General features: G+C 37.0%; 1 protein-coding gene across 1 annotated transcript; it reads right to left on the bottom strand.

Moving 5' to 3' along the window:
* Positions 1 to 2,146: 2,146 nt before the first annotated feature.
* On the bottom strand, positions 2,147 to 25,547 carry LOC121976163 (replication factor C subunit 2-like). Its single transcript, XM_042528197.1, has 12 exons — positions 25,394 to 25,547; positions 25,213 to 25,291; positions 25,036 to 25,115; positions 23,947 to 24,069; positions 7,698 to 7,764; positions 7,524 to 7,597; positions 7,324 to 7,444; positions 7,174 to 7,236; positions 6,884 to 6,943; positions 4,344 to 4,469; positions 4,191 to 4,274; positions 2,147 to 2,480 (listed from the first exon to the last, which is right to left on the bottom strand). Exons 1-12 carry the CDS (start codon positions 25,435 to 25,437, stop codon positions 2,379 to 2,381), a joined length of 1,023 nt encoding a protein of 340 aa, XP_042384131.1. The 5' UTR covers positions 25,438 to 25,547; the 3' UTR covers positions 2,147 to 2,378.
* Between the last annotated feature and the right edge of the window lie 1,031 nt (positions 25,548 to 26,578).

Here is a 26,578-nt window from a genome sequence, read left to right as displayed (position 1 = left end):
CTTATTATTTAAAAAAACGTGATTAGTTTCTGGTTGGATGTTTAGGGTTTGATTAGTGATTAGCACTGCAAAACTCACATAAAATGTCAGTACTGCAGAATAAGTGGGGTGGGGTGATTCTCCAAGAAGAAAATGGAATGATATTCAGAAATAGAAAAGCTTCCATTTTGTCCCATAGTTTCTTCTTTATGTTGGAATATCAAAAGTTTGTTTTAAATCACCATTACCTCTTATGAAGGATTGTTGACTGGGTTTAGGGATGTAATGTAAATGAGTCGAGCCGCTCACTCACGAGCGGCTCGGTCAAAGCTCGAATCGAGCTCGGAGTTGTTTAATATTCAAATCGATCTCGAGCCCATTTAATACTGACTCGAAGGCTCATCGAGCCTATTTGAACTCGGCTAATTTAATATTTAAATATTTAAAATAGTTACTACTTTAATATTAAGTAATAAGTTGAGGAGATATTTGTAAATAATAAGTTGAGGAGATATTTGTAGCTAGAGCGCTTCATAAGGTTGTTACAGGTTGAAAGTTCGAAACCCAGCTCAAATTTAGAAACTCGCTTGAGCTCAAGCTGAGCCTCTTTAATTTACTCAAGCTCGGCTAGCTTGATTTTTTTTCCCACGAGTTGAATTTAATTTAAACTAGATTACACTTGTTTTGGTTCATATGTTCATAAACACTCGCTTGAAACTTTTATATTTTTAAATTTATTTAATTAATTAATGAGTTTGATATTATAAATTTATTTACTCATTTTCAGATTTTTTTTTTATTTACAATAAGAGGTTTGTTGATGAACATTTTTTGTGAATATTTCACAATCTCTATTTATTAATATTAATAAACTAAACACAAATATTAAAATTTATTACTGCGTTGTTTAATCTTATTCATTTAATTAACATGGTGCATATTAAAATTAAATTTTATTAAATCTCAATAAATCTCGATATAAATTTATTAAAATTATAATTAAAATTTCCAGAATATAATATCTTGAGAACAACCTTTCCACATGCATTATCAATCCATAACTATTCCAAAAAATTCGACCAAGATAACAAATATAAAATTCCAACAATGCAATTATCCAGGTGATGGCCATCATATCTAAGAGGTTGGTTGGATGCTGTGATTTACCTTCCTCGTGATGACCTTAGGTCAGGTGCGGGGGGGAGGGCACTGGGAACGAACAATTTCACCTTTTTGCCACATGATTCAATCTTTTTTGTTAATAAAATTGAAGCACATGAAACAAAAAGTTAAAACCTCCTCTATTCCGAATTTTGCCGGACTAATCCTAAAAATAAATGACTTTCTCCCTAGTCAAAGACAGGGTAAATTCAAAACACGGCTTATCACACACTCAAAAGATGGCCTTTAATATGCATCCTCTTTAGATTCGAATCCTTGTCCTCTTTTATTGTTCCTCTAAGTATTTTATCACTATACCACACGCACAATTAAGGTTGTAAATGAATCAAGTATTAATGAATAAACTTGATGTTCGACTTGGTAAAAACTTGTTTATATTCGTTCAATATACATAAGATTAATTAAACAAACAAGCTTAAATAACTCGTTAAGCTAAATAAACAAGCTTGAACACATATGTGTTCAACTCGTTAACGTTCATGAACAACGTTCATCAACAATGTTCGTGAACAACGTTCATGAACAAAATTCACGAAGCATATTTATTAATAAAACTATTTTCAATATGCTAAATAAACAATAAAATAAATAAATAAATTTAAATTATCAAACTCAATAACTAATCAAACAACTAAAAATTTCAAACAATCAAACAAATTTGAATTGAGAACTTGATAACATCTAAACGAACCAAGCTCAAGCCAAACTTGACTTGATAACATCTAAACGAACCAAACTCAAGTCAAGCTTCAAACAATCTCAAGCTCATAAAAAATAAATCAAGCCAAGTTTGAACACTCATTTCAAAAGCTTGATTCATTTTAAGCTCGGCTCAGCTCGACTTGATTACCTTATCAAATAAGTTTGAACATCTCAAAGCTAGATTCAGCTTGTTTACAGCCCTACCCACGACGGCATCTACAGGTCCTTCGTAGATATGAGATATGACAACTTGTTTTTCATAAATGAATCTGAAATTGTCAGGTTTAATAGAGAATGAATGGGTTTTTTTGACCAAAAATCCCATTTTTAATGGATTAACAGCTTATGAATCCTACAGTGGAGCTTTATAGTTGTTTGATCAGTTAAAAGCAAATTGACATAAACCATCAGATCCCATTTTCAATGAACACTAAGATGCCATAAGCCTTCTCTAGCTAACATTCAGTAAAGTTTAGTTTGCATCTGACAAACTAGTTAAAAACAAACCAAACTGATTAATCGAAACGCAGCTCCTCTGACATGTTGCAGAGAGCTCGCATTGTGTTACTGGCGACATCCAGAAGTTGCAAGTATTCATCCGCTCCATCAATTAAGCACTGAGAAGTTATCAAGCGTTTTACTTCCACAACAAAGATATATTGTTGATATGAAATACTACACTAGTCTATCGTTGAATGACGGCAATAAATTGCATGAAAATAATATTTGCAAAGGGTATGAAGCAAAAAGATGCTCATTAAAGGTAGGCTTATTGACAATACTCCTAGTTCTATCACTTAAAAACTATATTATCAAACATATGATTTATCGCATAGGTATACTTATTGGATATTATTTTTCGTCTTAAATCCCACCAAAATGATTGTTTAGGGAATATATGATAATATTTTTTGGATGTCAATAAAAAAAATTCAAGTTCACCTTCCTCCAATAATTTTTTTCAATAGCTTATTAAATAAACATCAGCATTATTAATCATATGGACTAAAGTAGTTCTGAGAAATGTCTGTTTCATCTCTTATTCTTCGCTCAAAAATTTCCATGATGTTACCCGACGACTTCTTTCAAAATAGAGGTATTCTTGACCCTGGCTCTAGCTTGGACCTCGGTTGGGGAAAAATTAGCTAGAGTATTAAGAAGAGAAAAGTTCAGCCGAGTTGAAATATACAGTTGAAATAAACCAAACTGCTTAAAGCTTAAGGCATTGGAAAATCTAGTGAGTCAAGGTTGATTGACACTAGGCAATGGATGAAGTCTAGGAGAATTGGTCTCTAGGCATTGAAAATGCTAGAGAATTGATCTCTAGGCATTGAAAGTCACAAAAATTGGTCTCTAGGCATTGTAAGTCCTAGAGATTGATCTCTAGGCACGGCGAGTCGTAATAGGTTAAAGTCAAGGATGAAGTCCTGAGAAAACGACGTCAACTTACAAGGGAGTTCCAAAGGCATAGGATCTTTTGGCACAATAATATTTCAGCTTAGACTTGTTAGAATCAGATAGTGCAGTCAACGAATGGAACACTCGAAACCCAAAACCTAAAGTTATTTGTTTAGGATGTTTGTGGTCTGGAGTGGTTGGCTAATGTGGAATTCAGTCGACTGATAGAGCAATCAAATAACCAACTCAGACTAGAATGCCAATGAATAGAATTTATATTTGGTAACCAATTGATTGTGCATTAGATTGATGTATGACTAGTCGACCGGTGACCAGTCGACTAATGCAATAGGAAAAGGAGCCATTGTGCTTAGGGTTTTTCAGCCTAGCTCTTGGAGCTTTTTGTAGACGATTCTTAAATGAATGCAGGAGAAAAAAAGAAAGCAAACAAGCAAAGAGAAAAATGCAATTATTCTAATCTTTCATTTTGTTTCTTGTTTGTTTAGCTCATCTTTATATTCCTCTTGTATTGTTGTAACAACAAGTATGGTATTGGAAGAGATTTACTTCTATAAGAGTTCTAAGGAGAAAGATAGAGGTCTAGCGGGAGTAATTTACCAACGGATCATAGCTGAGGAGTAAGAGTCCAAGGGCGGACTATCAATCCATCCATGTAAAGCACATGTGTTTGTATTGTTATGCTTGTGTTTGTGTTTAAGTTATTATTTTGTATTCTGTTGTCCAACAGCCTGGACTAATATCTTTATCTACATCACGTTTGGGATTTGATGTGATAGATTGCTTCTAAGTAATCTCTTAGGTCAGCCTTTGCATATTAAGGTACTTTATGCTGTGAAAACCTCTGCTGTCAATCATGCTTTTATAACAACAATAGTAAAGATTCATAAGATAGAAGCAGAAAGTCTAACCTTATCTGCTTCACCAAATTTCTTGCAGATTCTTGCCTTCTGTTCATCGGATATGTCATCACCATTAACTATCACCTCTAACAACTGTTATAACCAAAAATGCATAAGAAAGAATGATTGAATAGTGTTGCTAATAGGAAAATGATGATTTACCTGATAAAGCATTTGGGAGACTGGATATCCCTCTTCTATAATATTGTTAACCTCTTTGTTAGCAACATCAAAATTGCCAGATCTACATGCTCTAAACAGTGCCTCAACTGATTCATGAGGGATAACCTAAGCCATAGCAGAAGAAAGTGGAAGCTAATCACAGAGATATCAAGATCAATCATCTATGGGTCAAAGAAAATATTCTGTTCTCAAGTGTAACATCATTACTTTAGGTCAACTATATAAACACGATACATGAAACTACTGAGTGAATGAACAATGATGCAATGAAAAATAGTGCTCAACACAGCACTACAGAGAAATCTATAAATTCACCCTAGCCATCCGTCCAACCAATGACAAGATAGAAATGTTTACTGACATCAATGATCCAGCAGTAGATTATCCAAGTATCGGCACAGTTGAGACTTATCGTTCTATGATAGGAGCAATACACAACACTCAGCGCATAGGCAAATCACTATTGTGTCATCTATGCTTGCATGGTGCCTTTGTTATCAAATAAGATTTTAATGGCTCATCGTCACTGGCTAAAAGCCTATTTACCTTTGAAACTATTATGATGACCAAACATATACCCATGTTGTAGTTGTCTCTAGATTTACAAGTGGGAAGGAGCACAAGACCATAAGGTACCCAAAGAAGGGAACCACTTGCCGATAGAGAAGGATGTGTGATCATAGACTTAAGATGCTAGTGTGTTTGTCTTTTAGTATCTGCTTGGTGACTATGTTTAGTGTTATGGTGATTATTAAGTGAATTGAATCATAGTACGTGAATTTGAGGTCATGCTATGCTAACTTGGTGTTGGTGTTTTCTTATGTTTGGTTATGTGAATTGAAGTTTAACTTGTCTTTGGATGTGTTTTCTTTGGTTAGGATAGGAACGTTTGCCTATAAATCTGTTTGTATAGTTTAGTTGGGTTGTTAACTTTTTCTTAAATTGTTAAGTATGTCGAGTCTATTTTTTTATTGGGGTGAAGCATGGCAAATCTATTCTTTCCATATCGTATGGGTTGTTTTGAGTGTTCTTTAGGTGAGTAAATTGCTGTAGATGCCTTTTAGTGTCATAGACGGCTATAAAAAGTATAAAGGGCAATGTCTTGAATTTATTACTCCAAGTGAATATAGCCTTGGGTCAAAATTTAAACTGTCTATGAGCATTAAAACAATCACCTAAAGCTTAAGTTGGTAAAATATATATTTCTCTTCTGCAATTTATAAGTTGATAAAGTTATAAGGATTAATTTCCATGATAATCTGTTCTACATATGTTTATTATTAATCAAACTAAAATTACAATTAAACTTTGTAAAACATAAGATTTGCAATGCCCCCAAGAATTTACACTTTGGTTCATAACATTCCTCTCAAATTAGCTTAAGGCCATCTTCGTGTCAAAGTACTCTAATGTAAATTGGACAAGATCTCCTATAAATGGTAATCTCCATCAAGATTTTGTCTTCTAGGACGGAATTTATTATCTTAGAGAAATTAAAATAATATAAATAAATAAATAAAAAAAACATATTATTGTGACCAGATCAAGTGTAGGGGCAAAACACTAAAGATCTTGCCACGAGTTTTCTGACTTAACAATTAATACCGAGCTGGGTAGCTAGATTATGACAATCAGGCAACTATACATATTGCCTTTATCTAGTATTTTCCTGAGATAAACAAAGATATGGAGGTCAATTTCCACTTATCCAGATAAAGATGAAATCATATAGATTACTGCATCATTTGTTACTTTAAATAATCAGTAACTGTATTTGCTAACCAAGGCTTTAAAAGATCCTTGAATTGATATATTAACAAGCTAGGTTTTACATATGTTAGAACTTGCTTAAGGAAAACTAGGGACCAGATAAGGTTACATTTTTATATATACATATAGTTGACACATACGTACAAAGGTAACCTATGACTTGAAGAACCTAAAAAATCAATCACAAAACATTATCCTAGCTAAAATAGAGACATGTATCGATAAGGAAATTGGTACAATAGAATGATTTATAACACCAAGACCTAGAAACTTGATTAAGAATATATCTTAGCAAGGTTTGAGGTATTGTTTTATGTTGAGATATCAATCCTTAAAGGAACAAAGCATGTTGATTGTTTCAAGCCTGGTGTCTGTTTCAACAAAAGATTTGAAATGACGGAATGCAATGTGTTAGTTGATGAATGGTAGTCCCTCAATGAAAGATGCGGTGCTTGTCAACTCTTGCCACATATAGCCTAGCCTCACTAGCAGCAACCTCTTTCACAGGTGGAACAAGATGTTTTATCCATGATGACCAGTACAAAACATTTTTTAAACTAAGCATCTAAAAATACTAGAACAGCTTCCCATTTATATTGATTATCTTAAAGTAAGTTATAGTGGAAGACTGGAAGTTTCTGTTTGGCTGTAATCGTACTAAATAAAAGAATTACAATAACCACAATTTGTTAGTAATAAAAAAGGCAACCTTCTGCACAGCCCAAAGTTAACAAATGAAAGTATAATACCCCTGAAACACTAATTAGGTCTTTGGCAGAAATGGACGACCCAAACAATCGTGCTGCACTCTGGAAGAAACAAAACAAACATAAGTGCATTCTGGGAAAAAATAAAGAAACATAGAAAGAAACTAATAAAATGTTAGCCAGTGATCCAATGTAATCAACACCACCAAACCCCCTTTCTCATCTTTAATATGATCACAAACAATACAAAGAAAAGAATGGAAGAATATATGAGCTGTATTAAAAATAAATAAATAAAATCAAAAGAAAATCCCAGAGAAGTGAGAGAACACCTGCAGGTATGTGATAGCACGGCGAAGATCCCCTTGAGAGATTAAGCTCAATGCAGAAATAGCCTGGTCAGTTTGCTAAGCATATAAGCAAGCAAAACCTTCCAGCAGAACAATTAGGTAACAAGAAAACTCAACTAAAAGTTTGCAGACCTCGGAATCAAGAGTCAAGCCTTCTTCACTACTAATGTGCAAGATACGACTACTCATAATATCCTCAGAAAGAGGCTTGAACCTGAATTTTGCACATCTAGAAGCTAGTGGTTCTATAATCCTATATTCAGATAAAGAGAAATCAATCAACTATTATACAGAACCCAAGTTAGCAGACAAAACAAGATTAAAGAACCAACCTGCTGATATAATTGCATATAAAGAAGAACCTAGTAACTTTAGAGTAAGTCTCCATGGTACGTCTCAAGGCATTCTATATCAGACATATTTAGCATATTCAAAAACTCAAAACTGAGCATTTATATTGGTATTACAAGAAAATCAAGCATAGAAGAATAAATGAAATATTAAACCTGTGCATCTTCTGTCATTGAATCAGCTTCATCAAGTATAATGATTTTGAAAGGTGGACATGGATATCTGTTAACATGACAAAATAATAGTAAAAGAAACCGACAAACAGATTTTGCATTACACAGAAAATAGAGATTAAAAAATAAAACCAAATGATTGAATAATCAATCTAACAGAGCCAATGAAGATAGAGAGCAAAATTCTCATGTTACCTTATGAGCAATTCATCTTCATCGTTGAGTATGTAGTATATGTTTGTCCCAACTATTCAACAGCATATATGAATCTTATCCCACCATTGAATTTATGCAAGGTAATATTACTAGTTATAATTAAAATTAAATAAATTACTTTTAACATATTAGCTAATATTTTCTTTGATCTACCTCTTAAACCTTCCACTATAATAGAGTCAACTATTCTTGCTATTGAATCTATTGATTGTCTTTGAGCAAGTTCATACTATTTCAATATATTTTTCTTATTCTATCATTTATTGGAGTTACATCTCATTACTCTTAAATATAAGTATTTTATATTTTATCCTTTCTAGCAATTCTACATACTCATCTTAGTAGTGTTATCTTTACTCCATTACCTTTTTTGCAGATGTTGTTTCCTAATAACTCAACACTTCAGTTCATAAAATATGGCATCACGTCAATTCAGAGTATGGTGGGTTGTAGCAAGATTTAAAAAGTGCTCCATAATGACATTTCAATATTTGGCCAGAAAAGTATCGTTTTGGCACCATGTTGGCACAACACTTAGCACGCTTCACGATGCATCTCAAAGTGTGTCGAGATGAATTTAGATGACCTTTAATTCTCTTTCACTTGTCTCACTTAGCTTATTTGTTCCTAAAATTAAGACTATAGTAACCAGATAATCAATTAAATTTAAGTTTTACCATACCATAATACTTAATACGCTTTGTAATGCATTGAAAATTGAAATATGTGGAAACAATTTAAAATGTGATTTCCTTTTTCATTTAGATTTTCTAGTTTTACCAAAATTATATCATTAATGTGCTCCCAATAAATCTATATAAATTTTACTCATATTTTTCCAACTTAACTCATTTAATTTAAAAAATTAAATCAAATTATAATTTTAGAAAACCAAGCTACAAAAGAATATAATTACTAGAAGTGTGTCAAGTGTCAACACCATATAAGATTGGCATCAGTGACATTGAAGAGATTAAAATTCAAAATTTCCTCAAACATCTTAAATCTTAAAATTTATTGAATGACTTAATTAACCAAATCATTCCTTAATCTACTAATCCTTCCAAACGTTAATGAGAATATCATCTAGACATACACTTTTACTTACATTTATTTTTTCTTTAAAACTTATTTAACCGCACTTGATTTAAAATAATATGAAAATCTATCATTTCTAAGTATTCTATAATTTCAATCTTCAAAACCAAATTATCTGTAGAATGCTTCTACAGCTTCTATCGATAATTGATTTTTCATCTTATATACATTTAATATTGACTAAGATTCTACCTTTTTTCCTAACTTTTGCTATTCTATAGATGTCTTTCACTGTACTCTCAGTTCTAAACTATCATAAAGCATATTGAATGCTTTAATTATGGCATTTTAGTCATAATTTAAGTTATTTTATACAAGTCATCTCTAGTCTTATAATTTGTCAATCTATAAATCAACTTCTTTAACTAATAGTCTATTTACCTCTTACACCCCCAGCAATCCCTTATATGTTGTACTCAAGGTTCTAAAATTCGCTAGGCGCTAGTCGGGCGGCAGACCAGTGCCTAGCGCCTAGGCCGCCTAGGCGGGGACTAGGCGCCGCTAGGCGGATTCCTCGGTATCCCTTGTTTCATATGGACTGTGGACAATGTTATATGTAAATCTAAATATTGTCTTAAACAATTTCATAGCAATGAAGATCTAACTATGTATGCTGAAATAAATACATACTTTCCGATACCAAAAAATGAACATGCAGTAAGTTATCATAATCATATACTAAACAGTAGAACATTGGAAAATAGTAGCAATAGTTCAATTCAAGATTACAATGCATTGTGAACTAGTAACCACTAAGCAAAATATAATTGTTAAATAACATAAATCATGTCTTAACAAAATGAGTTCAAAATTGGGAAACTAATAATATCTCTACTCATATTTATTCGGCTTCTTCTTCTCCATAATTTTCAATAACTTGTTCTTCATCGGACACAAACTCAATATCATTATTGTGATCCTCGTCTTCTTCTTCGGATTCAAAATCACCTTCATGGAGTTCTCTCACTCTGGAGCTTCTTCGGGGTTGTAGATTTTCATCTGCTCCACTTGCTTCATCAACCATTTGCCAAGTGAGCCCGGAACCTAGTTCAACTTCATCATCTTCCCCACCATCCACAATCCAACCTTGTGCATTTGAAGCATCTTTTGCAAGAAGGACATCAACATTTCTTTCTTTTTCTCTTTTTTGTTTGTTCAACAATCTAGCATTAAATTGGACAAATACTAGATTGTTCAACCTGTTGGCATCCAACCTATTTCTTTTCTTTGTGTGAATCTAAAAAAACAGAGAAAGTAAATACTATAGTCAGTACCTGAATATAAAGTATAGACGTTAAAAATTATAACTAATTTAATTAAAGAGTAGACTGAAAGTTTAAAACTTACTCCTTCAAATGTACTCCAATTTCTTTCACACCCCGATGAACTTGTAGTTAATGAAAGTATCCTCAATGCCACCCTTAGCAAGTTAGGTGTGTGAGCACCGTATGTACTCCACCATGCACATGGATCAAATGTATCATCATTTTTTTCACATGCTTTTGCTGCCAATGTTTTTCCAAATAACCCAGTCTTATTTCTATACTTTGGAAATTCCTTGTTAATAATTGTATCTTGTAAATCTAACTCATTGGCATGCAAAGTTTCCATGCATTCAAAAATCCCCATCGCGACCTCCTCATAAAGAGCAATCGAACTATCTTTGTAGTAAAAATAAGGATTCAACAAAAATGCAGTGGTATGCAATGATGTATCAAGTCTATCCTTCATTTTTGACTCAATAATGACTATGATAGGCTGATAATTTGATTCCACGTTATTCAGAGCCACCTTGATATCTTCTTTAGCTTGAAGAAGCTCCCAATATAGAAACCCCATCGATGGCTTTCTATCTTCATCTACCAATCGAAGAACTCTTACCAAAGGAGCAAATATTTTCAAACAAAGTGTCACACCATTCCAAAAACTCATGCTTATCACTGTAGAGTAAGCCAATTTTCCTTTGTTTGTTTTTGAGCATTTACATTTCTCCCACATATCACTTGTAAACATGGCCCTTAAACTAGCTTTTTTTTTCAATCAAACTTTGCAATGTGAGGAAATTTGATGCAAACCTGGTAACTCTTGGTCGGACTATGTCTCTCTTCTTCGTGAAACTTCTTATCAATGATAAAGTCTTATGGTGAGCATAGATGAAAATGGTAAAAGCCTTGGATTGCTCAATCACCTTTTTATATCGTGGAAGTTTGCCAATACTTTCAAGCATGAGATTAATAGTGTGAGTTGCACATGAACTCCAAAAGATCTTGGGTCGTTTCTCTCTCATCAATTTAGCTGCAGTCATATTGTTGGTGACATTGTCTGTAACAATCTGAACAATATTCTGAGCTCTTACTTGTTCAACACACTTGTCAACATACTCAAAAATAAGTTCAGCTGTATGCGCCTCCTCTGAAGACTCCTTAGACTCTAAAAATGTAGTACCCTCCTTGCAATTAACACACAAATTTAAGATGCTTCTTTTTCTATCACTCCATGCATCTGTCATGATCGAGCATCCATTCTTTGCCCATTCTTCTTCATGTTTCTTCAGCAATTGTTTTGTTCTTTCAACTTCGGCTTTCAATAGTGGCTCCCTAAGTTGATATTGAGTTGGAGGCTTGAATCCTGGTCCAAATTGACCCACTGCCTCCATTAGTTGCTTGAAGCTATCATTATCAACAGCATTGAATGAGATTCCATTTTCATAAACTCATCTCCCAACATATTGTTGAACTTGTTGAGTTCTCTCTTTGAAAAGAGCCTCATTTATATTTTTTTGCCGAAGTACTTTACTTCCACTGGAGCCTGCATTTTCTGGAGCAATTGCTGATGCATATCTATCCATGGGGCCAAGTGGAAGAGGTTTTTTAACTCCATCCATCCCTTCAATTTCAAGACCTTCTTCTTCATCTATGGAAATAGCCACCTCTGCTCTACAACTTTGTTCTTCCATTATTTTGTTCTTCTTTCTGTTCCTCCCTTCTAAAATAGCCTGTTTGCACTTATTTTTGTCTTCTTGAGATGCTTTTCGACAACCAGATACATTTCCAGGTATATTTCCATTGTGCTCCTTTATCCTATACACTCCTCCTGACATTGCTTTTCCACATAACTTACATTTAATTTTGTCGAGGTTCTTAGGATCAATCAATATCCCAAACTCCCATCCGATGTCATTTGACTTTCTTCTAAGAATCCCAGATTCGGGTTGAGTGACAGATGCTGTCGAAGATGGATTGCTTGCCATTGATAACAGTCTAACAGATAATCTGAAAAAATAATATATAACAAGACATAATCACATAACATATTAAGTTATTAACATGATAATAAAATTTAATTATATCATACAGACATACAATACAAAATATTTCAATAACATTAAGTCATTAACAAGTCTGAGAATATTTTTTTATATATCTTAATCTAATTAATAAAATTTATTCGATATTTGTTTAAATAAATTAAATTTTAAGTATATTTTTAAATCTGTTTTATACTTTTATAAATTAATAATATTTATTGGAATCTTTTAAATTTTAATTTATTTTTCATATTTTTAAAACTGATTTATATAAATTAATAATATTTATTAGAATTTTTAAAATTTTAATGTATTTTTCATATTTTTAAAACTGATTTATAATTTATATAAATTATTAAATTAATAATATTTATTAGAATTTTTAAAATTTTAATATAATTTTAATATTTATAAATCCGATTAATATAAATTAATAATATATAAAATTTATAAATATGATTTATATAAAACATAAATTAATAATATGTATTATATTTATTAAATTTAAAATATTTTTTATATTTTTTATTTTTTAAATCTGATAAATGATAATATTTATTATAATTTTTAAATCTGTTAATATATAAATTAATATTTAATATTATTTTTTTAAAAAAATTAAGTATATTATTTATATATTTAAATCTGATTATATAAGTTATAAAATTAATAATGGAATCTTAATTATATATATAATTTTATATATTCAAAATTCTTTTATAAAAATTAATACAATTTATTTTAAAAAAAATAAATTTAAAATATATTTAATTGGGATGATATTTTTATTAGGTTTTACGAACCAACCTATTATTGAATTTGAAATTATCCCCGTTAGGAATTGTTTTAATTTAATAAATCTAAAAAAAAGAAAAAACAAAAACAAAAAACGCCGTCCCCCTCTCGCGACTCGCACGACGGCGCGGACGCCACCGGCCGCCACCGGCCGCCACCGGCGCCTCGCGGGAGACCTCCGACGCCGCCGGAAGCTCCGCCGGACGTGTCCGACGCGTCCGGCGAAGTCCGACATTGCTTCCAGCGGCGCCGGAAGCATCGCGGAAAGCTTCCAGTGCCGCTGGAAGCTTCACGAGATGCTGCCGGACGCGTCCTACGACGCTTCCGGCGGCTGCGGACGCGTCCGGCGTCGCCGGAGACTGCGCGACGACAGTTAACAACTTAACGAAAAAACTTATCGGAGCCCGAAGCGACGAAGCCTTGGAAGCGGCGCACCGCGAAACAGCGACGATGAGGACGAAACAACAAATTTGGAAGACGAAAAGGCGCACGGCGAAGATGTAAACAGTAAATTTGGAACAAAATATTAAACGTTTAAAACCTAAATAACTCGGTCGAGGCCCGCCGAGGCCCGATGAGTTCCGCCGAGGCCCGCCGCGGGCCGCCGAGAGCCGCCTAGGCGGCCCAGCCGCCTAGGGCACCCGCGTTGGAGGTTTCCAGCGCGGCAGCATGCCGCGCAGCGCCTAGGCGGCCGCCTAACCCGAGATTTCGAACACTGGTTGTACTTCTTCCATTAGAATATCCAAGATTGGAGAATGAATGTAGTTGCATCTTAAACTAGGTTTCAAAATTTCGAGTCATGTTGGAGCTTCAATTCTCAACTAAAATGATACAATTTTGGAATCATATTGTGTCAAGCTAATATGATTTTAATATTTTTTTAATTATGTGTATATTATTTTAAAAACATTTTATTAATATTTGATTAATATAGATGCTCACTATTGATGTCATATTTCAAGTGTTGACGGTTCACTTTATGTTTTTGATATTATCTCCTACGATATTTGATGCCTACTAAATTTTTACAAAAGCTATTAGTAAGGTATAAACTCCGCCCATGACAATCGGTCATGACCGATCTCAAACCCGGATAAAGGAGGAGGGTTGCGTTAGATTGTCAGCTAGCGTCAAACTATGCAAATATTCAATGAATGGATCCATTAAGCTATTGTGCTAATGCTAGGTTGTTCCCCGGAAGGAACGCATTGCAGAGTCCGACTGTAACGTCTCGGCAAAGACCGCTACATCTCCAGAACTCAGGTGTAGTGCTAAATATGCAAGAGGGTCCGACTGTAACGTCTCAGCAAGGACCGCTACATCTCCATGAGAACTTTGGTGTAGTGTTAAATAGGCAAGCGTTCTCACACCATAGGTTGGATAAGAATAAATATGATAAAAAAACTAATAATCTAAGATTTGGAATATGGAACATAGGAACTCTCACTGATAAATCAATGGAGGTAGTAGATATGATGATTAGGAGAAGAATTAGTATTTTGTGTGTACAAGAGACAAAACGGACAGGCGAGAAGGCAAAGATGATAGAGAACTCGGATTTTAAGTTATGGTACACTGGAAAGAGTAAAGCAAGAAATGGAGTGGGTATTATTGTAGATAGTTTGTTAAAGGATGAAATTGTAGGAGTAGTTAGAAAAGAGGATAGAATTATAGCCCTTAAGATAATAGTGACGAAAGAAACTATGAACATAATTAGCGTATATGCACCACAGGTAGGATTAGATTAAGTTACCAAATCAAGGTTTGGGGAGGACTTAGATGAAATATTACAAAATATTCCACCAAATGAAATGATTTTAATAGGAGGTGATATAAATAGGCATGTTAGAGTGAAAAATAAGGAATATGAGAGAGTACATGTGAGTTATAGGTTTGGAACGAGGAATGAGGAAAGGAAAACTATATTATATTTTGCAATAGCATATGACCTTATATTAGCTAATACGTTTTTTAAGAAAAGAGAAGAACACTTAGTCACATTCAAAAGTGGAAATAATAAATCGCAAATTGACTTTCTTATGGTTAGGAATGATAGAAAGATTTGTAAAGATTGCAAAGTCATCCATGGAGAAAGCTTAACTACCCAATATAGGGTAGTAGTGTTGGATATATGCCTCAAACATAGTATCAATAGAAAAATAATATATACAATTCCTAAAATTAAGTGGTGCAAGTGAAAGAATGGAAAACAAAATATATTTAAGGAGAAGGTAAAAGTACAAGCATTAAGTGAAATATACGATGACTCTAATACAACATGAGATAAGATGACATCAAAGTTGAAAATAATAGCCAAGAGTGTACTCGGTGAGTCAAAGGGACATGCACCACTAAGTAAGAATCTTGGTGGTGGAATGAGAAAGTACAAGAGAAAGTGAAGGAAAAACGAATAGCTTATAAGGAATTATATATTTATAAGAACGAGGAAAACTTAAAAAAATATACAATAGCCAAGAAAGAAGCTAAGAAAGTAGTGAGTGAAGCAAAAAATGAAACTTTTAAACGGTTATATCAAAAATTGGATACAAAAGAAGGGAAAGAGACATTTATAGAATAGCTAAAGTGAGAGAAAGGAAAACAAGATATCTTAACTAAATAAAATGTATTAAAGATGAATGTAATAGGTATTAGTAAACGATGGAGAAATAAAAGAGCGGTGAAAAAGGTATTTTCATCACCTTTTTAATGAAGGTTTAGGTGACCAACTTAACTTAGGTAATTTAAGTAGGTCAAATGAGCATAGAAATTTTAATTTTTATCATAGAATTCAAACTTCAGAAGTAAAACAAACTTTAAATGAGATGCACAATAGAAAAGTCGTTGGACCAGATGATATTCCGATAAAGGTATGGAAGTGCTTAGGGAAACAAGGTATTGAATGACTTACAAAATTATTTAACATGATATTGAAAACGAAAAAAATGTCTGATCAAATGGAGGATAAGTACTCTATTTCTCTTATATAAGAACAAGAGAGACGTACAAAATTGTGCAAACTATAGAGGTATTAAACTAATGAGACATACTATGAAACTTTGGGAAAAATTAATAGAAAAAAGATTAAGGAAGGAGACCACAGTAACAGAAAATCAATTTGGGTTCCTGCCTGGAAGGTCGACAATAGAAGCTATACATCTTCTTAGACAATTAATTGAAAAATATCGGGAGCAAAAACAAGATCTACACATGGTATTCATTGACTTAGAAAAAGCTTATGATAGAGTCCCAAGAGAAATTATATAGAAAATTTTAGAAAAGAAAAGTGTTAGCGTAACATATATTAAACTAATTAAGGATATGTATGAGGATGTATCGACCAGAGTAAAGACTTCAAGCGGAGTAACGGAAGCATTTCCAACAAAGATAGAGTTACATCAAGGATCAACTCTAAGTCCCTATCTTTTTACACTAATTATGGACGAACTCACTACGCACATTCAAGACATAATACCATGATGCATGTTGTTTACAGATGATATTATTTTGGTAGATGAAACATGTGAGTAAATGCTAAACTAGAATCTTGGAAGAAAACACTAGAAGAGAAAGGTTTTAAACTCAGTAGATTAAAGACAGAATATATGGAATTTAAGTTTAGCAATATTAGAACTAATGAAACAATTGTTAAGATAGGAGAGGACGAGTTGCTCGGAACCGAGAGATTTAAATATTTAAAATCATTTTTGCAAAATGATGGAGGGATTGAGAGAGATGTCTTAATATAAGCAGGATGAGTGAAATGGAGGGGAGCGTCGAGTGTTTTATGTGACCATAAAGTACCTCTTAAACTTAAAGGTAAATTCTATAAAACCGCAGTTAAACCTGCTATGTTATATGGAGCTGAATGTTGGGCTATGACTCGAGCACATGAGCAGAAGATGAGAGTTGCAGAGATGAGGATGTTAAGATGGATGTGTGGACATATGAGGATGGACAAAATAAGAAATGAGAGCATTAGAAAGAAAGTCGGAGTTGCATCTATTGAGGAAAAACTCCGAGAGACACGTTTAAGATGGTACGGACATGTACTTAGACGACCAATAAATGCTCCAGTTAGGCGATGTGAAACTATGATAAACATGCATATCAAACGAGGAAGAGGAAGACCAAAAAAGACTTGGTTAGCAACAATAAACCAAGATAAAATTTATTTAAATATAGATGATGATATAATAGGAGATAGAGCTCAATGGCGTAAAAGGATTCATACAGCCGACCCCACCTAGTGGGAAAAAGCTTGGTTGTTGTTGTTGTTGTATTAGTAAGGTATAAATTTTAAAAAATTACTTTTATTATTATTGCAAATAATAAAATAGTCTTAATCAATTGAACTTTTATTGTAAAACATTGAGTTTGAGGACTTGCAAATAGAGGCCATGAATATTGATCTTCAATTTCAAATTGTCACAAATTTTGTGATTTTATGACTGGAATTTGCTTATTTTATCTAGATGTTAGTGAATCCAAATAATCACAACTTCAAATTATTCATATAATCTTTTATATTTCAAGAATATGTGCCATCTAAATCTGGTTAAAAAATGTAGAGAACATTAGATTTCATATGAAAGTACGAAGATTTTGACTTGCTCATATAATGTATACTGATACGGATGTATCGGAGGGGCCCCACAGGGATTAGGGAGATTGAGGTAGAGAATTTTGGTCATTCCATTGTGCATCCTTTTTTCAGGTCTTTGGGCTTGGACGAAAAAAGGGGAGGGGCTTCGTGGTTTTAACCGCCACCACCACCACGCAAACCAACGCCACCTTCGCCGCCTCTGACGTCGGCCACATCCAATGCCGGCAACCCCTTACTCTCACGCATGAGGCCTAATCCTCCTTCCTCTTCCTCATGCAGAGGAGCCACCATCATGCTGCACCGCTGCCTCTCACGCTACCTCTTTGTCTAGCACCACCTCGTCAACTACCTCGTCACAGCCTCCGTGTGGCCCTAGTACAACAATCGCATCCTCACAGGAATGCCAACAGCCTCTTGCCGCCGCCACGCACGTCGCCTCTCATGCACACCACCACCTAAGGCACGCCGCCGCCTAAGGCACACCGCCACCTCGCACCGTCTCCTTGCTCCCTCACACGCGCAAGACGCTATAGACCGGAGACGATCTCCCCTACTGCACACACCGCCCTCTCTCTCTCTCGCTCTCTCTCTCTCTCCTACGACCAGGTCGTCGCCGGTGGGTACTCGCCGCCTCCCTCGTCACTAGTTGATCTCTGCTACCACTTCAACCGACCGCTACATGAGGGCTCATAAGTCGCCCCCTCTTCCACACCTCCACTAGCACCTGAGTAGGGCTCCGTCCTCTCTCCCTCAATGGTCGCGCTAGGTCACTGCCACCTCTAGAGGTCGCTGCCTCCAGCGGCCACCTCCAGGCACCCTCTTCCTCTCCATGCCAATATCACAGCCCACCACCTCTCTTGCTACCTCACCGCAGGTCGTTTCCGGCATAGATCCGACCATCTCTAGCCTCCGAGCCCCTGCTGCTATTATTCTCCAATCTGACCTGTCTTAAGCCTTCGCATTGTTCCTGTGTTCCAGCCTGTGTGTCGCTGATGTGTTCCGGCCTGCGTGTCGTTGCTATGTTCCGGCTTGCGTGTCGTGTTCCGACCTGCGAGTCACTGTTATGGTCCAACCTATGAGCCACTGTTATGCTCCGACCCTCGACTCCCCAGATCCAACTCCTCATCCGACTCACATTCATTTACTCTTCCGGGTCACAACAACTCAATCAACGATACGACCAGCCCACAGATCTACCAGAAGGCGCCTCTCGGGCCAGGGTACGTTCCTCATGCTTATTCTTCACGTATTTGATTACTTACTATTTATCTTGCTCCTTACATATTTTTGGGTTTGCCTCGAGCATCAGAGTGCTAGGAACCGGGCCAACCCGATCGTTGTTGGCAAGTAGCGTTGACTGAAGGTCTTCTAACGACTTGGTCAACCCAAATGGCAGCTCACCCCCTTTCTTCCTCTGGGTCATGACGGTTCGGTCAACATTTCAACCACACTACCGGCGGTCCACCCTTCTTAGCTTCCAAACAGGGTCAAATTTAGCGTCGTCGGTGGAAACCTCTTCGTCTGATTTGGATCGTGAAGACAGATGATGCCGGAAAGCTCTCTGCCATCATCATGGTCTCAGAGGATTTCGACGATTACATTATTTTCTCTTCACTCCACGGATAATCGAAAGTCGAGGAATTGAATCCTCAGTTAGTCAACAAGTTAGTTTTTCTATTATATTCTCCCCCCGACTCCATGAGTATTCAAGAGTCAAGGGACCAAGGCGGATTCTCAACCGCTCAGTACGGCTCGATCAGGTACGCACGAGCTCTGCTCCCTTTTTATGGCCACAGGATTTGCTATAGCTCCCCGATAAGAAAGTAAGGTCATAGTTCCATGATCAAAGACTAGGGCCCTAGATCATTGATAAAAGACTAGGGGCACAGCTCCCCGATCAAATACTAGAGACACGGCTCCTCTTTGATCAGACACCAGAGGCACAGCTCCCCGATCAGATACTAGGGACACAGCTCTCCTTTGATCAAACACCAGAGGCACAGTTCCCTAATCAGACACTAGGGGCACAGCTCCCAGATCAGAGACTGGCGGTACAGCTTCCCGATCAGGATTTAAGGGTCTCGCTCTCCGATTACGGACTAGGGGCCTCACTCTTCGATCAGTGACTAGGGGTTCAGGTGTGCTAGGGGCGCTGCTCTCTCATATTGCTACGGGCTCCACATCCACTAAGATCAGGACTCTACCTCCCCCGTTCGAGGTTGAGCTATCGTCATCGGTCTCAAACCGGAGTATCGCCACTAGTCTCGGATCGAAGTAACGCCACCGCTCTCAGACCGGAGTATCTCGAATGGTCTCGGACCATAGTATCTCCATCGGTCTCGGACCGAAGTATCGCCACTGATCTCGGACTAGAAAATCTCTATCGGTATGTCCTTTTCAGGGCTCAAGCTCCCCCGTCGAGGTCGAATTATCTCCATTGGTCTCGGACCAAAGTATCTCTACCGGTCTCAGACCGAAGTATTGCCACTAGTTTCATACCAGAGTATCTCTATCAGTATGTCCTCTTCAAGGTTCAACCTCCCCCGTTCGAGGTCAAGCTATCTCCATTGGTCTCGGACCAAAGTATCTCTACCGGTCTCGGACCGAAGTATTGCCACTAGTTTCATACCAGAGTATCTCTATCAGTATGTCCTCTTCAAGGTTCAACCTCCCCCGTTCAAGGTCAAGCTATCTCCATTGGTCTCGGACCAGAGTATCTCCACCGGTCTTGGACCTTAGTATTGCCACTAGTCTCGAACCAGAATATCTCTATCGGTATGTCCTCTTCATGGCTAAACCCCGCTCACGTAGCACTATTCGTATATCGCCGTTTACCCGACATTCCTCATACATTGTCGTTCGTTCAATATTACTCACAAATCACCATTCGCTCGGCACTGCTCGCAAATCACCACATGCTCGGCACTCATCTCAAATCCTCGATCGCTCAAACTCATCACTCGCTCGGCACCGCTATCGTCGCCCGCTCCGCCTCGCCATAACCACTCGCTCAATGTTATACGACGAGCTATTCAAGGCGATTCAGCCTTTACGACAGGTTGTCTAGTAAGTCAGACTCGCACCTCCTTAGACTAGACTTGAAGGGAGGCTTGCGATACAGATGTACCGAAAGGGCCCCACGGGGATTAGGGAGACTGAGGGAGGACATATTAGTCATTCCATGCATCCTCTTTTTAGGTCTTTGAGCTTGGAAGAAAAAAGGGGAGGGGCTTTGTGGTTTCAACTGCCACCACCGCCACGCAAGCTGACGCCATCTTCACCACCTCCAACGTCGACCACATCCAATGTAGGCAGCCCCTCGCTCTCACGCATGAGACTTGATGCACGCCATCAGATCCTCCCTCTTTCTAATGCAGAGGAGCCGCCATCACACTGCGCCACCACCTCTTTGTCCAGCGTCGCCTCATCGACTGCCTCGTCACAGCCTCCGCATGGCCCCCGCATAGCAGCCGCGTCCTCACAAGAACACCGACAACCTCTCGCCGTCGCCATGCATGTCGCCTCTCATGCATGCCACCGCCTTAGGCACACTGTCGCCTCGCATCGTCTCCTTGCTCCCTCACACGCGCAAGACGCTGTAGACCGGAGACAATCTCCCCTGCTACATGCGCCACCCTCTCTCTCTCTCTCTCTCTCTCTCTCTCCCCCGCGACCAAGCCGCCGCCAGTGGGTACTCACCGCCTCCCTTGTTGCTTGTCGATCTCCGCTACCGCTTCAACTAGCCACTTCCACGACGGCTCATGCGTCGCCCCCGTCTTCCACACCTCCGTCAGTGCCTAAGTAGGGTTCTATCCTCTCTCCCTCAGTGCTCGCACCAGGTCGCTGCCACCTCCAACGACCGCCTCTGAGCACCCTCTCCCTCTCCATGCCAACACCATTGCCATCTCCAGCGGCCGCCTCCGGGCACCCTCTCCCTCTCCATTCCAACACCACAGACACCACCTCTCTTATTGCTTCACTGCAGGCTGTCTCCGGCGTAGATCCAACCATCTCCGGCGTAGTTCCACGCTGTAGTCTACCTCTGATGTTAATCGAGCCTTCGAGCCCCTGCTGCCATTATTCTCCGATCTTACCTGTATCCGGCCTTCACGTCGTTCCTGTGTTCCGGCCTGTTTGTCCACTTTGTTCAAGCCTGCGTGTCGTGTTCCAACTTGTGTGCCGACGACACATTCCAGCCTACGAATCACTATTATGATCCGGCCTGCGAGCCACTGTTATGCTACGGTACTCGGCTCCCCAATTCCAGTTCCTCATCCAGCTCACATTCATCTACTCTTTCGGGTCATGAGGACTCGATCGGTGTTACAACCAGCTCACCGGTCTTCAAGAGGGTGTCTCCCTAGGCCAGGGTACATTCCCCATGCTTATTCTTCATGTATTTCATTACTCTACTATTTATATTGCTCCTTATATATTTTTTGGACCTGCCTCGAGCATCAGAGTGTTAGGGAGCAGGGCAACCCGGTCGTTGTTTGCAGGTAGCGTTGACAGGAAGCCTTCTGACGACTTGGTCAACCCAGATGACAGCTCACACCCCTTTCTCCCTCCGAGTCATGCCGGTTCGATCAACATTCCAACCACACCATCGACGGTCCACCCTTCTCAACTCCCGGACGAGATCATATACGTTATAAACATATATATAATTCATACATTGTGTGTGTGTGATACATTGTGTATGTGTGTGTATAATTCCTAAGCGAATATAAATGTGTGCTTACTTTATATGTTTTTTTTGTTTTTAAAAAAAAAATCTATGGTGTACTTGATTTTATATTAATTTTATACAAGGTTCAAAATGTTAAGCCTTACTAGAGTTTCCGTCTTCGACTATAACAATACTATTTCAGTATCGTGCTAATAGTTCGATGCAACATGTCAGTGACCAATTGGAAATTAAAGGAGAAAAGAGAGAAAGTAGAGGAATGAGACATTGTCCATATTGAGTGATATCAAATTTCAGTAATTTATCGAAATGATATATTTCATTCATATCACTTGACATGACACAAGATTTTAAAACATGGTTTATATAAATTTTCAACTATTGAATAATTTAAAATTGTTAAATATAAGCAAATAAATATATTTGTCTTTCGAAAAAAAATTGGTACATCACTAACTTGAATTAAAATTTATACAAAAAAAAAAAATGGATAAGTTTAGTAACTACTTAACATATTACCTTGCTAATACTAAAAGGAGTGTTGTATATCAAACAGAATTGAGTTCTTCCAACATAGATCAACCCCATAATTTTGTAACACCTAAATCAAATAATTATTGTCAGGTATTTAGAATTGATATTGATTTCTCCACATCCATCGACATGTCTCAATTTGTCACTAAGAATTGTACTTGCACTTAGATGGGTACCAGTGAAATTGGAACTAATTCATAAGGATAAACAAATGTTCGGACCTCTGATATGATGGATCACCGTGTGATGCATCAGAACTATAATAAAAAGTTGAGAGTATTGAGAGAACGATGAACTTCGATTAAAATCAATCTCAACTAAACTCTTTGATATATAACAATAATCACAAGCTTCCTTTTGTCTATGACACTTATATCAACGTTGATACTTACTCTTAATACCTCTAACACTACGATCATCATCCTAGGTTGCATGTTTAACCCTGCTCACATCCATCTCTAAGGCACAAGTGTTAGTTGAGGAAACATAACAATGGCATATAATGAATAATTTTATCTAAATTATCACAAAATTTCCTTTTTATTATATATTATATCCTAGTTGAGTGGCATGAGCACTTCTAATTTTTAGTATCTCATTTCTTTTAAATCAATTTTATCAAAATAATTCTATCACTAAATCTCTTAGCTTTGACCATCTTATCCTTGTAATCCTTATCCAACACGAGACCCAGTCCAATTTTATTGTAATGTCTCCAATGTACAGAATTTTGCAACTAGCATTACCTATTTTCTTGCAATTTCTCCAACCTACTTTGTTTCAAATAAATTATGTTAAGTTTTACCCTTGCAGCTTCTGTTAATTGTAGTCATTTACCCAAAAGTGTGCCTAAATTCCAAGTTACTAACCTAATCTAATTACCCATTCTTTAATTTCTTAAAAAGAAATTGAATAATCAAATTTGAGAGCTAAAAATTAAGACAGAGGACTATATTTATTATGTTTTCTTAATGAGAAAAATGTTGTATACCCTTGATGAGATCCTGAACCCACAGCAACAGCAGCAAAAGCTTTGATCTTTGTTCGCACAACATTAATTCCTCGATCATCGCTAGCATTGAGTTCTAAAACTCTTGATTTGTAAAGTTCTGGCCTATTGACAGCATAGAAGAAAAAGGGGTAGCTTTAGATAATTCATGCAAATGTAAAAAAATTTATGCTGGTATCAAAGTAAATAAACATTAGAGACTTCTGACAAGTAGATTCAAGAACTAGAGTTGAAATGATTATCTTGAGAATTCTCTATGACTCACGCCTAGAGCTTGACATAGCATTCACTCTTGATGTATCAAAATTCAAGGAAGAGAATACGCCTTCACCAAGTATAATAAAAGCAACATAATTGATGTATTCCCAGCATGATAGATTGATTACAGAGAGGTAAAAGTACATAAATCCTACATGAACTATACCCTAATTTCAAATAAGTAGACAAACTTTAAAGAGTGGGCAGACACAGTATGCACTGACTCACTACAAAGCGTATAAAGATTTGCAAAGATATATGCAGAAGCATATTCAATCAATATTGAAAATATTTATATATTTATATTGATAATAATGACTAACACCTATGAATAAAATATATTACACAACGCATTCAATTCATATCTTGACATAGAAAAAGTGTATGTCAATCATACAATGCCCAATGAATATAACAATCAATATCAATCGATAATATAGAATAGATCATATATACGAGTAGTATGCATATGAATATGATTGATATCTAAAGTGTCCATCACTTGCATTAAAAAAAACAAGTGTTTAAGTTAAACCTTAAAGCAACTTCATTAGTCATATGAAGATTCACAAATTTTGCCCCTCCTTTTCTGGTGTAAGGGTTCATGGAGCTACCTTTCGAAACTAAACATGAGGAATGTATCAAAATTTACTGTTAGGATGTCATCTCTGATTAATCAAGACAGTGTTAAAACAAGTAGTTAAAGGGCTATCCTAGTAACCATAAGAGAACAATCAAGGGGGGAATGTAGATCAATTAACCAGGCACCTCTGTGAAGGAGCATGCAAGAAAATGTGAGGAGATTGTAACTACCCAAATAGTTGGTGGGCGATGGCGAGTGCAGTGGTGGTCTTCCCTGTGCCGGGTGGGCCGTAGAAGAGCATGTGAGGGCACTGTATTTTAAAAAAAAAAACACTCTGAATCAAATCAAAAATGGTTTTTTCTTCTCGCAGGATAAAGAAAATAAAAGGTCGTGGGAAGAGTTCTCACGCTAGCAGTCTCCAGGGTGTTGGTGAGGACTCGGACGACCTCATCCTGGTGGGCGACATCCTTCACCTGCTTCGGCCGGCTGCGTTAACGGAGCGTTAGCAACACGGCCAGTAGGGGTTCAATAACAAGAGCGAAGGGGGCAAGAGAGGAGAAGAGAAGAGAAGAGAGGAAAGAGTCGTACTACTTCTCCACCCATGGCTGCGAGCTCGGGAGAAGTGGTGCCATATCGCTTTCGCCAGGAGCTAAAGGGCTTGCGACGACGGCAGGGGTTTACGCCTTCATGATTCGGTCGGACCCAAAATGGTCACCACTGAAAATATAACAATGAAAAAGCCATAAATCATGTTCTAGTAATTTTCCCTAAACACCGTGATGTAATAATGCAGCCCTAGGCTGAGCGAGGTTGGTCATGCTGTAATAAAATTGTCAATTTCTGATGTAGTCGGGAAAAAGATCTCTCCCATGTAGTACTCATTTTCATTATTAACTATGTAGTTCTCATATTCATTATTTATTGTACAATTAAATAATACTAAGCTAAGCGCTTCTCGATTTATTCTAATAATCAATTAAAAAAATTTATAAAGTCGGATCGATCATCTTCAAGATTAGTCAATAAAACTAACTAAATTTATTTATTTTTTTCATTTTCATTATTAACTATCCTATCCACAATTGAGTTTTGATTTTCATTTGCTTCCCATTCAACTTGTGGCTCCTTTGATTCATTAATTTGAGCTGGTACAATCATACCCTAAATGGTTAGATACTAGTCAATTAGTACCCTGACTTTGACAACATCTAAGGTCGAGTTTATTTAAGTTAGCATTTACCTATATCCCTTGTTATACAGGTCATCCTACTCACATATCTGTAGAATCTTTCCAAACTATAAGGTTTTCTCTCATCAAGCTTATTGTCTCTCAGATGGATTGAACGATACAATCATGTCATCCTTCACACTTTCGTTTATGTAGTGCATCTCCTTGGCTCGATCTTGCTTCAATGCTCCTCATTCGGTTGTTCTTTAGATGCTCTCGTCATCCCTTTCCAATCTTTATGGACCTCGAGCAAGTGAACCATCAACCACCTTGGACATGCCGAGCATCACACACATATCAATTAATACAACAAATCTAACTTAAACTATGATGCAGGAAATAGGGAAGGACCCTCCAATGGGAAATAGGGGTCAACAAATCAGTATAAGTGCGGGTCAAAGTCCTAGAGGGGTCGAAAGGTTGTGCAACTGACCTTGTAGGACCTCCTTCTCCCGATCGATAGGACCTCCTTCTCCCGATCGATCCTATCGATCGGGTAGGACCCCTAAGGGCCCCACTCCCGATTCTGCCAAACTCCTCCTTCT

This window comes from Zingiber officinale, chromosome 4B, assembly GCF_018446385.1.
Source record: "Zingiber officinale cultivar Zhangliang chromosome 4B, Zo_v1.1, whole genome shotgun sequence".
Classification (NCBI taxonomy): Eukaryota; Viridiplantae; Streptophyta; class Magnoliopsida; order Zingiberales; family Zingiberaceae; genus Zingiber; species Zingiber officinale.
This window is presented reverse-complemented; position numbering and strand designations above follow the sequence as displayed.